The sequence below is a fragment of the Struthio camelus genome, chromosome 5 (genome assembly GCF_040807025.1).
Source record: "Struthio camelus isolate bStrCam1 chromosome 5, bStrCam1.hap1, whole genome shotgun sequence".
NCBI lineage: Eukaryota > Metazoa > Chordata > Aves > Struthioniformes > Struthionidae > Struthio > Struthio camelus.
Window position 1 is genome coordinate 5,040,208 of NC_090946.1, and position 17,367 is coordinate 5,057,574.

Here is a 17,367-nt window from a genome sequence, read left to right on the forward strand (position 1 = left end):
CCCCCCAACACAACTCGCCCAGCACTATCTGTAAGAATTATCCATTTGTTTCATTATCCAGCCTACAGACTTCTCCTTACTGCATCTTGCCAGCTCTTCAGCAACACCCTTCAGTGGGAGCTCTCATACTGCCTGTGAACTTTTTGAGGACAATATAGCAGGCTGGAGGTACCCTCCTCTTCTTTCCTTTTCACTCCATTTGCCATCCCCTCCAAGCAGAAGACCAGCTCTCTTTGGACAGCATTTCAACCACCCTAATTGGTTGGCCACAGCAAGGACTGAAATTACAGCAGAGCAAAAAGCTCTTTATGAAGCTTTTTTAAAGGTGGGGACTTTTCAAAATACAATCACAGCTCAGCAAGGCTATAACACAGATGTAAGAAAATTTAACTTCAGCAGTTTGGATTAAAGTTATTAATATTCTGTGACATTTGAAGCCTGAGGAAGAAAACACACTGACTCGTACCCTTGCACCACATCTCAGTTTCTATTATGCAGCTCTTCTGTTATTAAATAAAGCACTGGCATGGCTTTATCGGGTCATTTATGCAGAATTGCATGAAAAATAGGTGGAACGTTTTACACAGATTACATTTTAGCGCTAAAAAATCTTCTAAATGTACTTTTCAGAGTGTATACAAAAGAATCGTTAACTGTAAGCAAAGCTGCATCTCGGATGGAGTACAGACCACATTCCGCATCAACACCTTTTCCCCTTGAAGTGAAGCAGTCTTCATGCCACAGAGGCCTGGCGTACCGATGGCCCTCTAGACAGAATACCATCACTAAACAAAACAGGACAAATTCCTGGAAGATGAAAAATGGTACAAAAGTCAGATAAAGGCACTAAAAGTTCTTTGGGCAAATGTTACTGTAGAAGCTTCCAACAACACAGGAGGAACTCTCCTCTGATGACCTTTGAGGGATATGATCCTCCCTGTAGAAGGACAACAGCCTGTAGAGCGACACTGCCATACCAGTTACTTACATACTCCTAGAAGCCTTTGATGTCTCTCTGCAGCTCCAGACAAATACCTGGCCTTCCCCTCTTCACTGGTAAGTGATAGTAACTCATTTCCTTCCAGTTTGCACAACTATAATCCCCCCAGTCTTTATCAAGCATGGATGATGTATTCAGGCAGTTCTCCTTGCTCCTTTTTCTGCAATTACTTCACAGGAAATGTTGCCTTCAAATATTTAGCGGCCACCCTACACACCAGAAGCTGCTCTAGATAGTCTTACAAACTCTTGTCCAGTTGAGAGCTACACTTCAGGTGCAATATGTACTCAATGATCCAAAATTATCTTTTATCTCTGTAATAATGATATGGTGCTGACACGATCATTGCTACTACAGAAAAGTGCTGCACAGCATCTAGCTTATCTATTTTAGGGACACTCTCCCTGCCCAATACACATGGTCAAGATATCTCCACTTTATAGACTACAGACTAGACTAAGGCACAAATAAATGCTTTGCCCAAGGCTATAGGGGAAGCATAGGATTCTTCCCACTAGATTTAACAACCTTAAAAGTCAGGTGCCTCATTTGATCTAGGGTCCTTCTGTAGTCACCAGTTAAAAGACAGGGACCTCCAGAGAAATATTTATACCATTCTCAAAATGATGGGATAATGAGCTGCCGTGTTTGATAGCGCGGGGCCACATTTGCGGAGGATAGGTACCATTATACATACAAGTTCAACTGAGAGATGACAGCAGACACAGGCTTCCCATTTGATTCAGCAAATTGCTGCTATAAATTCTACCTGCTGCCTTCAAAGGCCTAATATATGCTGATTGTCAGGGCTGTACCAGCATAGGAAAGACTCAATAACAGCCAGGCTGACAGGGAAGGAGGGGGGAAAAAAAAAAGCAACAATCCAGATGAAACATGACGCAAAACAACAGAAAACCCTGAGATATGTGTAACGTTGTTGAAAGCATATCCTAAAAGTTATTCAGAGAAAATGACATCTCAAAGCACAATTACCCACAGAGTAGAATGTGAGCTCTTCAGAGCAGAGGCAACGTTTTGTTATATTCTTAGGTATCTCTTAGTATACAAGAAATCTGGCTCAACACTACTGTGATGCAAATAAAACACCTGCTCTGCTTATCAGAATCCTCCTGCCTGGCTGCCTAATTCTTGGGGAAGGAACTGTTGGCCCTGGAGACAGATCCTTAATCTTCATAAAAATAATAGATTTATCTCAAGGTTTATATTTGATTCCACAATCATTAAGTAATGAAGCAATTAACAGGAGACATGCAGTGCAAGAACTGTACAGAGAGAAAACAAGAACTGGATATTTAATTCTCTATTGGATGAGAAAAAAATAATGAATACTTTCTGTATTCTTCACAAAAATGGTAGTGAGTTCTTAAAATTTTGTAAAGATACGTAAATGCACTCTTTCAAGGCCCTTTTCCTCACTGTGTGTAGTCAGACTTGGGCCAAAACATAAAATGGTGTTAAAGCTTAAACCTGTCAGCTTTTTGCCCCAGGAAGCCTTTCTTTCAGGATCCAGGCGCCTTTTGCTATAATTTTTGTTTGTTTTAAAAGCCACATAGCCACAGAATAGATGAATCAGGACAGACTTTGAGGTTCACACCCTTCCCTTACATCTCTAAACTACAGACACAAAAGGATCTCAGTACTGCAACAGGCTTATGAATAAATCAAGATCTACTTTAATTTAAAACACAAGTGCAAAGGATTCACCACTACAGATGAGCAGGAATATTTGTTTCAACTTATAAACTTTTTTTAAAGCCCTGCTCTTCTGCATAAAAAAGCAGTATATCTGGAATACAGAAACATTTTACATCAAAATTTTTCCAGTGCAGCCAAGGATGAGCTAAAGGAATTCATTTCAACCAACTTCATCATCCCCAAACTTAGGCATCTAGTCGAGACAAATCACTGATGATCCCTCTACTGTCCATGGGGAGAGTGGTATCAAGAGAGAGTGATTTCATCCTACAGGAGGTATCTAAGAAACTGGAGATTAATCCCCCTCTGCTCTGAAGGTGTTCCTCTCTTGCCATGGTCTACAGAGGCAACCCATATGCTTTGCAGACGGGGTGGCCACTGTTTAGATGAGCAGCATCAGTGCTGATGAATTCCATCCCGAATTCAAGTAATTAACTGCAGCTTCAATTTTGAAGCAGGATCTGTAACTGAAGTGAAGAGCAGAGGATAGAGATTTTTAAACATCTTCTGAAGAAAATGCAAGTTACGAGGTTCGTTTCTGAGCCAGTAAGCCTGTCCCAAGAACAGTAAATTCCAGTAAAATTAAATTCCAGTAAATTTGCATTTCAGTTTCAAAATGGGATCCCAGTTTCACATATGAGACTATATTCTTGAGACCTCACAACAATACTCACCATTACTGTACAACGTTACATCCTGACCTGGAGTCCAATGACCTCAACTATCTCACCGATCAAAAAACTTACCATACAAAACACCTAAATCCATTTACAAATAATTGAAAGAGCTGCTTAGACAACAAATAACCTTCTGAACATATCAAAGGGGTGGGGGGGGGGCCATACCAATAACAAAACATACATCAAAAGTTTCCTTTGTCCCCACGTTTTGCAGTAGCAAACAGCAGAGATGGAACAGTCTCACTAGGAAAAACAAAAATCTCTCCTGGGATACACAGGACGGCTGAAACTTCTGCATTCAGTCTCCTAGAGCATCCCCAAAGCACTAACCAATGATTGCCTCAGAGCAGCATTTCTCTGCCTCTCCTGGGAGACAGGGCTTAGGAAGAGAGAGGTTTGGAAACCCAAATACAAGCTGTCATAGACTCTCCTTGTCAAGCACACTATTGCCCTCCCATTCCAACTAGCGCTGGAGGTTTTGCATATGGTGAATTTTCAACCACGAGATTCTGTTGGCAGGAAAGACGGTCTTCACAGAGACCCCTTTGAGGCCTGTATCCAAGTGCTTCCCCTCCAAAAGCTTAAGATCGTGAAATGAATTGAAGATTGACCACGTGTTAGTCTTGTCACTAAACCATACATATTCCTCAGCAAAAGAGAAGCAGGTCGATGTTTTCAGACGGCTTTCCTGCAAATATATACATAACACATCTGCTTCCCAGGAAAATATGTACAGGTATCTAGTCCACTTTTAACCAAAAGAGATAAAATCATCTGTGAAAAAGTCTCAGAGGAAAAATTTGCAAAGTCTTTGTGCATTGTTTGAGAGTTTAAAGGGGCCTGTGCCCCAAAATGTATGTTTGAGTCAGCTCAAGACTCCAGTGTACAACTAAATAAAACAAAAATCACATTTCTAATGGGGAAATATAGTTCAGTAGCCAGCAGCCAAGGTTTGCAGGAACTTGCAGACATTCAGACAGACAATGTCAGACTCTGCTTAGGAAAGCCGTTCTTCAGAAGAAGCAATCCAGAAGTCATGAAAAGCCCGCTTTATTCTGGAGATGTACTTGGTCTTACTTGGATCAAGTATGTATTGATTGTCTTCAGCAAAAGAGAAGCCACAAAAGGCTGGGGCTGCAAGGAGAATATTCACATTCATCCTCTAAAAGGATCACTGACAAGTCTCAAGCACCATTCACAGGATGAGACCTGTCTCACGAGAGCGTGGTCTCTTGGTTTATTATTAAAATTACTTTTTCCTAGCGTTTCCCCTTACGCAAAGTCAGCAGGTAGAGGTACGCTTTCTGTATTGTTGGATAAGGGGGACCAGGCACTCTGGAAGTCCTGTCTGGAGCAAAAAGGGGTGATCCAGGAGCTCTTGTGCCGTTGCTCTTTCTAGCGGATCCCGTGTCAACATCCTTTCCAAGAAGTCTCTCAGCACTGGGGAAGTCTGTGAAAAAGCAACCAACCAAGTCAACCCCATAAAGGAACCCGGCAATAGTTTATTTGACAATACACTGCTGAGGTAGGTTTGGTTAAAAAGGATCCTGTACGTTTCAGCTTTGTAAGCTTGTTTTTACACAGAAATGTAACAGGAGATACGATTTCATTTCAAATACGGTTTTTACGTACAGGAACGACTTCCTGTCATGGTAGGCACAACATTCACACAGGTTGTTTTTCTTTCAAGGGGCAGAGCAAATGAAGACAAGGGGACTGCCTGCCCTGTCCTTCCATCCAAGTTAATTTTTTTCCCCATTTATTTATAAAATGTTTCTCATTACTATTTGCTTTTCTATACATTTCAGCTCAAAAATTCAGCAGACTTCCTGCTCCCTGAAGCACAAGGCACATCATTTTGGGTTTGAAAGGTTGATCAATTCACTATTTTACTGGCAAGAGAGCATAGAAAGAGTGATTCCCAAACTGGTTTTGAGAGTCTGGTAACCTGGTGCAGCCAGTGCAACAGTAAGAAACTTCAGAATAGTAGATCAAAAAAGCTACCTGCCCTTAGCAGGTTTGTCCTTTAAAATACATGTGCAGAGACCTGTTGAGGAGACCCAAGAACCATTAACAGGCACTGCACGTCTCCTGCTGGTAATAATCCTCTGAATCATTAAAATTGAATAAAAAATGAGTTCAGAACACTTTTTTTTTTATTTTAATGCCACTAATTACCGATTTTAGATTTGGGGGCACTTTCCTAGCTGTGCTTAACTTAGAGGTGGACCGTGAAATACTGTTCACATTGAGTTACTACTTGTTTCATGAGCGCTCTGAATGTGATTGCTAGAGGGAGAAGGCACAACGCAGCTAAGTACCAGTGCCAGGATCCAGCCTTTATCACACCATCAATAAAGCTACCTATGGTTTAGAAAGCAGCAGTCATTATTTCAAGTGGTGTCCATTGACCCTGTTACACTCAGTGCTACACTAATTGACCACAGTTAGCTGTAATCAAAATGGAGGGCTGAATCCACAGCTGTTGCTGAGCTTCTCTTGGGCAACAGGGCAATGGGGAGGACAGCCACCAGCCTGTCGATCTCAAGGTCTGCTGGAAGTCAGTTTGCTTCCAGGACCATGCAGAGCACAGCAAGACTAAACAACACAGGCTTTCCACAGCCTGTGGCGGGGTCATCTCACCAAGCAAAGCGCATGTCCCAGAGAATTGCACCTAGACCAGGACTGGCTTTACACTGTGTAAGAAGTCCAAGCGTTGGGTCCAGGACGCAACCTAGGAATTTTAGTTAGTGTTGCAGAGGCAAATCCAAAAGACAGCAGCTGTTGATATTTCAGTGCACACTGCTGGTATTCAGTATTCTACTCTGTTGAATAATTCAGTTTTAGCAGCTGCAGATATTCAGATTGGAAAGGCCAGATAGCTCAGAATGCTGCAGAAATTATTTGATCTCAGAGGCTTGGACTAAAATGAAAGGAGGGCTGTTCTAGTGATGAGTAAAAGGTAATCATTGTATTGCTTACGTCACTGCTAGTATTTCTTAAGAAACCATGAAGCTGAGCTAATCATCAAAGCAGCTGCAGTGTCCTCCATGAGCTGCTGCTTGCTTGAGCTCTCCTGCTCTGACCACAAAGCAGCCTCTGCAGTCCTGAAAGATGCTAAGCTGGAAACTCTCAAGGGCAAGGATCCTGCTATTTCCTTCCCTAAAAGATGAGCTACTCCATTGACATCAGCAAGACGTTAACTTTTGTCTCCACCCGAAGCAGCTTTAATTTCCATTATCAGGTTCTTGCCCAAGTGACCTTAAATTATTTGGGCTATTTCCTAAACCAGCCACTAGCTGTCAGCAGCAGCCTGCATCCTCTGAGACACCAGGACCAAAGAAGTTCCCCAAGAAGTATGTCTCAGCAAGACCACTTTCACAGTCAGCTTCACGAGGAACAGCCTATACCAATGACCATCTACCTGAATCTCAGCAACTCCGTTTCCTCATGATAATCAGCAGGTTCACAAGTGCTTTGTCATTATGCTCACCCTGTGGAAGTTTTTCAGTTTGGGAGGAGGACTGTCACGGAGTCTCTTCATTGCCTGGACTGGAGAATCACTAAAATAGGGGGGTTCCCCATCTACCATCTCTATCACCATGATCCCCAGAGACCAGATATCCACCTGTGGGAGCCAATGTCATATCAACACACACAGTTCAGAGCGATATGTCCTTTGTTCGGTTGCTTTCACAAGTCTCTAACACCCCACCTATGACAAATGTTATTGAAAGAGTAAAACATTAACCCACTTGACACTATTGGATGCCTTACTGCAGTTTAACAAAGACACTTTCCAACCCAGAACTAAGCCGTGCCTGTGTTGCAACATGCAAAGGTCTGCAAGTACTTGTGCTACACCTGGTTTGCTGGGAAACAAAACTAAACAGCCTGCTGCCACCTGCCCCATAACTTCAGAGCTCCCTTCTGCATCTTCTCTCCTCCCCTCCCCTCCCCTCATGGCATTAAGATTGATTTACTGATCCATATCATGTCACCTGCTGCCCCTTGCTAACATCTGTCCACACCACAGCAGATACAGGCCTAATCCAAGGTTCAGGAATATGATCAAAATAAGGTGATATACTCTGTTCCCTGAAGCAGAACAAACTAGTTTTTTTTTTAAACCTTTTTAGGAAATACTGATAGTGTCATAATCAAATCTGAAGTTATATTTGTATTTTAAATAGGCCCTAAATGCTCTCCCTTGAGAAGCCAACAGTTACTTTCCTGTGACACCTCAGGATTTTATATGCTTAGGAGAGTGTTCTCTTACCTCAGTAGCGTATGGTATTCTTGCAATAACTTCTGGAGCCATCCAGTAGGGAGTTCCTACCAGGGATTTTCTTTTAGGTACATCTTTACTGATCTGAGCACAGAACCCAAAATCTGAGAGTTTCACCTGCACAAAGGAAAAAGCAACCCAGCTTGAAAATAATTTTTAAACAACATAGAGGGAAGCACCAAAGATAGAGAAGACAAAGCGGGTAAGAGTATGAGGTTGAAACATGAGACAGTGAACAGAAAGGAAATAAGGAGACCGACTAAGGCTAAAGTAGCAGAAGACAGGAAACTGTATAAGGAAACTTACCCTTCCATCCAGGGTCAAAAGAATAGAGTCACTCTTAATGTCTCGGTGAATGACTCCCTGCGAGTGAAGATATGCAAGAGCCTGCAGCACTGATTCACACACTGTTGCAATTTGCTCCTCATTTAGCCTGAAATTAAAGACCGAGGTTTTCAGCTGTATTGTACTGAGCTACAGATAGTACTAATACAAAATCCTCTTTGCAGGTGCAGTGCAGTTTTGAAGTTTAGCTGTAGATATATATTTTGATTCTCCATGACCAAGATGATGATACCAAATAGTCTATGCTTAAGAGAACTGCCAAAAGCCAGATTAAGATAAAGCCTGAACTACATTCTATCACTATGCATTTTTCTATCATAGGGCAGAAGCAGCAAAGGACTGGAAACTTTGTCTCTTATGACTATCCTTTACTGCTGAAAACATTTTTGTCTGGACGATCAGCAATTCTAAGTTTTCGTAAGGCTAATTCAGACAAATTGCACTTTAAGCCTTTTATCTAAATTCATTCCACAAGACGCTGTTTCAAGCGATTCTGATAGCCAAGATTGCTTCTGCATGCCAAAATGCCGCAGTGACTGTTGAGATAGCTTTTTTTATTATTATTTTAAACAGCTATAGCGAAGCTACTGTTCACAAGGTGTACTGTGCAATCTTATCCAGAAAGGATCTAAGCAAGTAATTCAATAGAGGACATAGGGATTCTTTACGGGTCTCATGCAGCTAGATGGTTCGGATACTCTTTGTACATCTAACTAAAGACAGCACAGGTTACAAATAAGACATTGTAATTTCTGAATTTTAGCACTCTGTCTGTTAGCATGCTGAGCGTGAGTACCAAGAACCTTATCTTTACAAGTTCTCGTTGTCTGGAATAGCACACAACAAGCCTCATGATAAGAAGTAGAAATGAAAGTTATTTCTTGTAACTGTGGCCAATGACAGCATACCCTGCCTATTTATACTGACAGAATGCTAGAGGTTGAGTATTTCAAGAGAATACTTGGAGTACTCTATTTCAGTGCTTTTGCCTCTCAGCCTGCCTCTAACAGTTGTTTCAGACCTTTCTCAGTTGAGGGCATAGGAATGCAAGTGACACCTCCTCAAATCCAGGTCTGCAAGTAAGACTGAGGAGAAGAGGGGTTTTGAAGGCCCGTTTGAGCAGACTGCTCCTGCACCTCCTAAGTACTGGAAAGCAATCTCTGCACACTGACATTCATGAAGGAGTTTCATAAGTTGGATCATCACCAACTGATGCTTGCTTTTCACATTTGTTATTCCACGTCTCATTCTACCAAACAAACCAGGCAGCTGTGACCAGGGCACTGCCTATCATGGCTACCTTGTGCCATGCCAACAGCAGGAATGTATCTAGAGGGTGGCAGGGGGCTACTTTTGACAGTATGATTTAACCTCTAAATAGAGGGGGACAAAGGCTAACCATGGACTTCTCCAATACAGAAACCAACCTATTTAGAAACAGTGCTTGCTTTTTATTTCCTAGTGCATGAGCCTCACCTCCATCCCTGGAAAGGTGATGGAACAGCTCCTCCTGGAGGTCATCACTAAGCATCTGGAGGACAAGAAGGTGATCAGGAGTAGTCAGCATGGATTCACCAAAGGGAAATCATGCTTGACCAATCTGATAGCCTTCTATGACGGAATGACTGGCTGGGTAGGTGAGGGCAGAGCAGTGGATGTTGTCTCCCTGGACTTCAGCAAGGCTTTGGACGCTGCCCCCCATCACATCCTCCTAGGTAAGCTCAGGAAGTGTGGGCTAGATGAGTGGATAGTGAGGTGGCTTGAGAACTGGCTGGATGGCCGAGCTCCGAGGGTGGTGGTCAGTGGCGCAGAGTCAACTTGGAGGCCTGTGGCTAGTGGTGTCCCCCAGGGCTCAGTCCTGGGTCCAGTCTTGTTCAATGACTTGGAGGAAGGGACAGAGTGCACCCTCAGCAAGTTTGCTGATGATACTAAACTGGGCGGAGAGGCTAACACACCAGAAGACTGTGCTGCCATTCAGAGGGACCTGGACAGGCTGGAGAGGTGGGCAGAGAGCAACCTCATGAAGTTCAACAAAGGCAAGCGCAAGGTGCTGCACCTAGGCAGGAATAACCCCAGGCAGGAGGACAGGCTGGGGGCTGACCTGCTGGAAAGTAGCTCTGCCGAGAAGGACCTGGGAGTCCTGGTGGACAAGTGAAGCATGAGCCAGCAGTGTGCCCTTCTGGCCAAGAAGGCCAAGGGGATCCTGGGGTGCATTAGGCAGAGTGTTGCCAGCAGGTCGAGGGAAGTGATCCTGCCCCTCTACTCAGCCCTGGTAAGGCCTCACCTGGAGTACTGTGTCCAGTTCTGGGCTCCCCAGTACAAGAGAGACATGGCACTACTGGAGAGAGTCCAGCGGAGGGCTACAAAGATGATTAGAGGGCTGAAGCACCTCTCCTATGAAGAAAGGCTGCAAGAGCTGGGCCTGTTCAGCCTGGAGAAGAGAAGATTGAGAGGCGATCTCATCAACGTGTACAAGTATCTGAAGGGGGAGTGTCAAGAGGATGAGGCCAGCCTCTCCTCAGTGGTGCCCAGCCACAGGACAAGAGGCAACGGGCAGAAACTGAACCACAGGAAGTTCCATCTAAATCTGAGAAAAAACTTCTTGACTGTGAGGGTGACAGAGCATTGGACCAGGTTGCCCAGAGAGGTAGTGGAGTCTCCTTCCCTGCAGATATTCAAAACCCGTCTGGATGTGATCCTGGGCAATATGCTCTAGAGGTCCCTGCTTGAGCAGGGAGGTTGGACTAGATGATCTCCAGAGGTCTCTTCCAACCTAAACGATTCTGTGATTCTGAGCGATGAGTAAAGCTGATACCCTTCCGAACTCTGTGTTTCTGCCAGATAAAAAGAGATGTACTTTTAGCTTGGAAGGTATGGCATTTAGTTTCAGACAAGTGACTGCAGAGTGTAAGAAAGATTACTAGGGGATTATCTCACTCCAGGAGATGCAAATCAGTTATCTTCAGCAAATATCAAATGAGTGGAATAAGGATGTTTTTCTTTCTGAAGAAAATGACAAAAGGCTGGCAGCTTACTTTTGGTCAATGTTATAGCTATAACAAATCCTGTTTCCACTCTGCAGAAAAACAAGCATTCACTAAAAGGTTCAAAGGAAGGCTTCATAAAATTACTCACATCTAGGCTGAGAACCCACAATGGCATTCAGTCTAAGTGGTGGATATAAGCTAACTGGACCTTCATAAACCTCTTCAGAATATGTTTCATCTATAGCTCCCTTGGTTCTACTAATGTAGCTAAGAGCTACAGATGTGAGCTAAGAGCTACAGGGCTGAACTTGCTCTGCAATGCCATAACCCAGCATCCTTCAGGACCACATGTTCTGTTTCCTGTCCAGAAGCAGGGACATGCTTTCAGTGAAACCTTGGTTCTCAGTCACCGAGATGAGCCTCCATACTCACAAAGCTAGAAGGTCTGGCCAGCTGAGTATCTCCTAGACAGTTCTTACTCCGGGGGCTGTAGAGGTGACAGAGGACAACGTGCCCTTGTTTCCTCCCAAACACATCACAGATGAGCACCCAAAATAGACAACCCAATAGAACAAGACATATGCCCTAACTCCACCACAGGATCAGTAAAGGCCAGTCAAAGCATGTAAGTAAATACAAAAGGCATATTACAATAAAGAAAGTAAATACAATTAGTGTTAGCAATACTAGCCTAATTATAATCCAGTTAAGGTTCTCAGTCTTCAAAAAGAGAAATGCTCATCCTGCCTAAGTTCTGGGTCAGTCCTTTCATGGCAGGAGTTCCCTTCACCAGTTTACAGCCTTATAGGACTGCATGGAAACAGAAAGGAGGGGAGGGTGCTCCAGGGTTACAGATAAGACAAAATCATCACAGTTGCACCACCAGAATGCTTTGCGAGTAGGACTCTACAGAGGCCATTTGGAGAACAACTTGTTTGTCCTACAGAAAAGCTTTGGGCATTAATGAGTATGAAGTGGTGTGGATATGAAAACAAATTTAGGAGAGTGTCCAGTAGCTCTAAGTATTTACTGCTATCTTTAGGCAATGAAATTTGGGAAGGAGTCCAGCTCTCAAGGCTCTGCTTCAGTTCTCCAGAGCAGATAGCCACAAATTCAACCTCACTAAGGGAGTACCTCTGAAAATCATTTCTGGGTGTTCTTTAATAGTTAGTCAATGAGTTTCCTGGCCAGAATACAACAGATCTAGTACGATACTTTTTATGCATACTGTGTTTTACGGAGAAGGTCATCAAGTAGATGAATATTGGATATGTGAAGGGATCAGTACTGTAATATGTTCCCTTCTTCTGCATCAGACGTATTACTGTGTATTTCCAATGGATTGACAGTTATAAAGTATAGTGGTTTGAGGGCACTGCAATCACAAGCATCAAGATCTCTTGGGGAAACCATTCTCCCCAGAAATCTCCACTCTACTGCTCTTGCCTGTCAGGTGGGGACAAGTGTTGATGGTTTGGGATTCTGCTTCATACCTGATCTGAGACACGATGTCTGTAAGGGCTCCCCCCTGCAGGAATTCCATCAGCACCCAGAGCTCCTCTCCCACCAGGTAGCTCTTGTACATCTCCACTACGTTGACATGTTGGTAGTCCCTCATTATCACTACCTGTTAAAACACAAGGGATAGTTCTCCACCACACCATCACTAACAAAATTTAATCTTACCCCACAAAGCAAGCATGCGCCACCCTTTGAGCACAACGCAGCACTCACCGCATCATTCTTTTTCTTGGTACCAGCATTAAAAGGAATATGTCTCTTGCTCATCCCTTTTTTTTTTTTTAAACCAAACTTACTGCTACCATGGCTTTATGGGGGACAGCAGAAACCCACCTGTCATTACTATACTCACCTCATTAAAAAGGAGCTCCCGGCGCTGCTGCTTTCTGAGATCCATCATTTTCACTGCCACCTGCCGCCCTGAGTGCTTCTCTCGAGCAATACAGACAATGCCTGTGGACCCTTCACCAATCTTCACATAGTTCTCCAGCAATGTCCGGGGGTCCCCTTGGTCCACTACCATCCTAAGGGCAGCTTTGAACTGCTCATGAGTCACAACCACTGGGTCCTCACTAGCCAACTGCCCTTTCGCAGAAGAGTCCTGGGGAAGGTGAAGGTTGCTAGAACTAGTCTGAGTCTGCCGGTTTCTGGGAGACCCTGCTGGTGATGGTCTGCCTTGTGGCAATGCAATCGCCTTCTCCACTGTTGGTGATTTCTGGGGGGTTCCACCTTCTGAGACCATCCTGGAGAAATCAGGTGCAGGCTGATCAGACGGAAGGGACTGGGCTTTGGCTGCAGGGCTGCGTGGCGAACCCCATTGCTGGGGCCTGAAGAAAGCATTAGGCTTTGAGAAGAATGAATATGAAAGCAGAAGAAAGAAAAAGTGCTGGTTAGATTAACAAGAAGAGGTTACAGACATCAGCTGCATGTTATGCCACACGGGCCTAATGTATTTTGCAGCAGACTGGAGCTCTAGGTACTTGTCTCCACATCTGCACAAGGTATGCTGCATGACCAGAGGCGAACTCCATGAACCTAGCTTTTCAAGAATCAGTTGCAGCATGGGCGCTATACTTTGGGTGCATCCAAACTGAGGCAGTTTAGGAAGAGGCCCTGTCTTCAGAGAGCTGGATCTTGGCGCATGCCTAAAACAAACAACAACAGCTGCTAAAAAGCATTCCAATCTTGCCACCAAAACACAGGGGCAATCTGAGTTTCAGTGAATTTGAAAATCCTGCATCCCTCTGCGCCTCTGATGTTCCTATATATAAAAGAAGAGGATTCATGTCAGAGCTGTAAATTATTTTGATGTCTTGGCCTAATTCCCTTTGGGTAATTACACTCTGCCTGCTTAAAACTCTTTCTCTGCACCTTCCACTGGTACCTGCAGAGCATGCCAGTCAATCAGACGCAGAATTAGTGCTCTGCTTTAAGAAAAGCACTATGAACTGGAACAGCTGTAGGTGACCAGGTGACACTTCCAGCAACGCGGATCTGCCACCTTGCCATATTGTTGACCCAGAACTGACCTACAATGAATCTAGATTAGCAGTGCTCCTTCCTGAGGCACTTGAGGCTCTCTGAAGACCTCCCACTCAAGTACCAAGCAGGCCCAACCCTGTTTACATTACAAGATCTAGTAAGATCACACCCAGAGGTAATGTGACTTCAGGATATGCATTCCCATGCTAGCACTATGCGTAGGTCTCCTAAGAAGCATAAATTTGAAATGCTAATACTCACCCTGGCAATGTTGACTAATTAAAATTCAACAACATCTAGCAGGTTAGGTACAAAGCAAGTTAGCGGAGCTGACAAGGTAGCAACTTCAGAAAGAGCAAGCCAATCATTTACATTGCAGGATAAAATAAAAACTTCAAAGTAAAAAGCCTTTATCTCTCACAATACAATACAGACAAGAGTATGAATGAAGTTAATAATATGGCTATGGGAACTGAAAACTGCCAACAGAGAGATTTTAAAAAGAACATTCATTTTCTCTGTCTCAGAGAGAAAGTAATTGTATAGAATTTAGTTAAACACACTTGGGTTTTAATCAAGCATTTCTGACAAAAGTTAAAATCTTCAGAAGTCTAACATGCACCGGGCTCATTGTCACACACACACACGTATACCCTGACGTGTGAAAGTATGATTTAGCAGGTACTGGCACCGTGGTGCAGGAGCTCACAAACAGAAACTGCCAGTCAGAAGTTACTTCCTCCTCATTTATCAGCTCCACCCCTACAATCCTGTAGAGACATGTTCATAGCAAGGACATAATTTATTTCTCAACTCTTGTTTTGACTCAGGAGAAGAAAAAAAAAAATTATATAACCTAGCGCATGCAAAAGGACACAACATGCATGCAAGCTTGCACATGTCTGCCTAACCACATGTAAGTATCATTTCCTGCTCTGATAATTTGTCAACTCCTACACCCACATTTTCAGTCTCTGGACATTTTGAGATGTTAGTAGTTGTCCCCCTTCTTCCCTCCATATTGGGTCAAGACCAAAGAGCATTACACCATCTCAAGCTGATTGTAGGCAGCCTGTCAAGGCACCCAACTCCCCCCATTTTCAGCCAGTTACATCCCCTCTCCGTTTCATCTGCAATCATGCATTTCCTACACATGACAATTGCACATCATTTTTTCCATTTTATCGCTGGGGGCTGTTAAGAATAGCTTAGATAAACAATTGTCCGCAATGACACAGATCCTTCACTGGAGCAAGGAGATGCACAAGATTAACCTCAAGGTCTTTCTTACTCTGTAAGTAGCTCAAGGACAAACACCCAGCAAGCACATGCAATCTCACTGGTAACCTTTACTCCTCCTATAAGAGTGCAGAGGCAGGGTAAAGACACTCTTGCTAGAGAAGAAATAGGTGGTCAGTTCTCCTGAGCACTCAGCAACAGGCCTCCAGCTACTATAAAACAGCCTAGAGTCACCAAGACGGTGGGTAAGCATGGTCTGTACTACCCAAGAACCTCGTTCCTTTAAAATCCCACTCCCAGGAGCAACCTCCTCAAAAAGTGCATCTGCAGGGAGAAGGCTGGGTTTGGAAGCCTTAGGTCTGTTCCTTATGCAAACAGCAAGTGTTCCTGGGCTGAGCCTTGTCAGAGGGAGCCATGCCCTGCAGCACATTAGAGCAGTCCATTTTGTCAGGCCAGTGATTCTTGCCATCTTTTCCTGACTTTGGGGACTCCACACCTATCAGAAATTAGCCTGGCCTAACATCAGCCAAGTGCAGCCTCTGCAAGCACTCGGCATCCATGCAAGGATAAAGAGTCTTGGGTTAGCCTGGGATCAATTAGAAGCAGTGGCTTGAAGGGCTGCATTTGCTATCCAGTAACAGTAACCAGAGCTGTTCTCCTAGTTTAATAAGAGCTGAGTCAGCCATTCAGGACATTTTTCCTGGGGGATACGTAGCTATGAGCTGTCCCATCCTTACCAAAAACCAACAGTCAGAGTTCCTGTTTGACAGTACTGTGGGTGCCAATGCAAATGTTTCTGTTGTAGGCAGGTTGGCCACTACAGCTATAACCAACAAGTTCCCCTGAAGTAGTCCTCTTTTACACAGGCAAAAGCATACATTATCACTATAAACTACGGTAATTTTCCAAATGGCAAAAGTGTTATGTTAGTATAAATGCATTTAACTTAGGTTTTTACTACTACAGAGAGGCAAAAATGAAAAAGGCACCTACCTCCTTCCTAACCTGCACTCCCCGAAGCACAGCTATGCTAACAAGCCTTTCTCAGGTAGATCTGGCTGCCATTCTGAGCTATACCTAGTAGTATATGCTGTGAGGCTTACAAGGACTATATGCTGCTTCTGCTTTGGCTAGGACTACCTTGATGCCGTCATTAATCATAACACTGACGTTGTTTGCAACTAGAATTGTTCAGTTGTGTAAGTAACCTCTGGAACTGTAAAGTCACCGTTGCACACATTTAAAAATACTGAATACCTTTATCTGCAGGGAAGGGCCTGACTTGTTTGAGACGCTGGACGAGGAGAAGACACTTCGTAACAGCCTTCTCTTCAAGCTGTTTTCCCTTGACTTGGAGCTAGGACTGCCTTCTCCCGAGGGCCTGGAGCTTGCTTGTCCCACTAGACAAGGTTGAGGCCAGCACTCTTCTGAGCTCTTTTTTCCAGGCTTATCACTCTCCCCCAGTAGAGCCGGTGCATGCTGCAAACCGGAGGCACGTTGGATGCAGCTGCCATCAGTACCTTGAAACTCTGAAGGCCCGAGGGACTGTGCTTTCATTACCATACCATTGGGATGAGACTGTCCATCCAACCTGGGTTTATAATCTGGCCACATAGTCTGCCTCCGGGTTACCTTGGCTCCACCATTGCAATTGAGGTAGTTTCCATATTTGTCTGCCCAGTTTGCTTCTGGGCTCTGAAGATACATGTCTGGGGGTCTGTCCTCCCCCAGGAGCCCAAGGGACTGAGCTCTCCTCCTGCTGGTGGGGCTCCTTCCCCTCAACGTGTTGGAACTGATGGCAGAAAGCTTCTGGATATCGTTGAGTATCCCAGAGATATAGCCTTCCACTTCCACGGTGCTGCCCCTCACCACAGTCTGTGAAACAGAGGCAAGGGGGGGGAGCAAAGTTAGAGCGCTGCAATTTGAGGTTCAGTGTATCTTGACAAAAGTTAGGTTTCATCTGTCGAGCCAAAGAGGATTCAGGGAATTTGGGGAAAAGGGTTTGGGGGGAGGGATTTGCTCTTTTATTGAGAGGAAAAAAGGAATCACTGGGTTTACATGCTTTAGTAACACGGAGATAGCACTGCTTTCAGTCAGAAAAATGAAGTT

At 44.1% G+C, this 17,367-nt stretch overlaps 1 protein-coding gene across 4 annotated transcripts in view; it reads right to left on the reverse strand.

Moving 5' to 3' along the window:
• Positions 1–2,671: 2,671 nt before the first annotated feature.
• PAK6 (p21 (RAC1) activated kinase 6) overlaps positions 2,672–17,367 on the reverse strand; it is a 29,135-nt gene continuing 14,439 nt past the window's right edge. For 3 of the 4 annotated variants that reach the window (XM_009670812.2, XM_068944324.1, XM_068944323.1), the window contains exons 4-10: positions 16,516–17,133; positions 12,890–13,381; positions 12,510–12,643; positions 7,991–8,117; positions 7,676–7,801; positions 6,890–7,024; positions 2,672–4,846 (exon numbers count right to left, since the gene is read on the reverse strand). In XM_009670812.2, coding sequence (XP_009669107.1) covers positions 4,679–4,846; positions 6,890–7,024; positions 7,676–7,801; positions 7,991–8,117; positions 12,510–12,643; positions 12,890–13,381; positions 16,516–17,133 — 1,800 coding nt within the window. In that variant the 3' untranslated portion in view covers positions 2,672–4,678. The remainder of the gene's footprint in view (positions 4,847–6,889; positions 7,025–7,675; positions 7,802–7,990; positions 8,118–12,509; positions 12,644–12,889; positions 13,382–16,515; positions 17,134–17,367) is intronic. The other variant, XM_068944325.1, reaches the window with a different exon arrangement.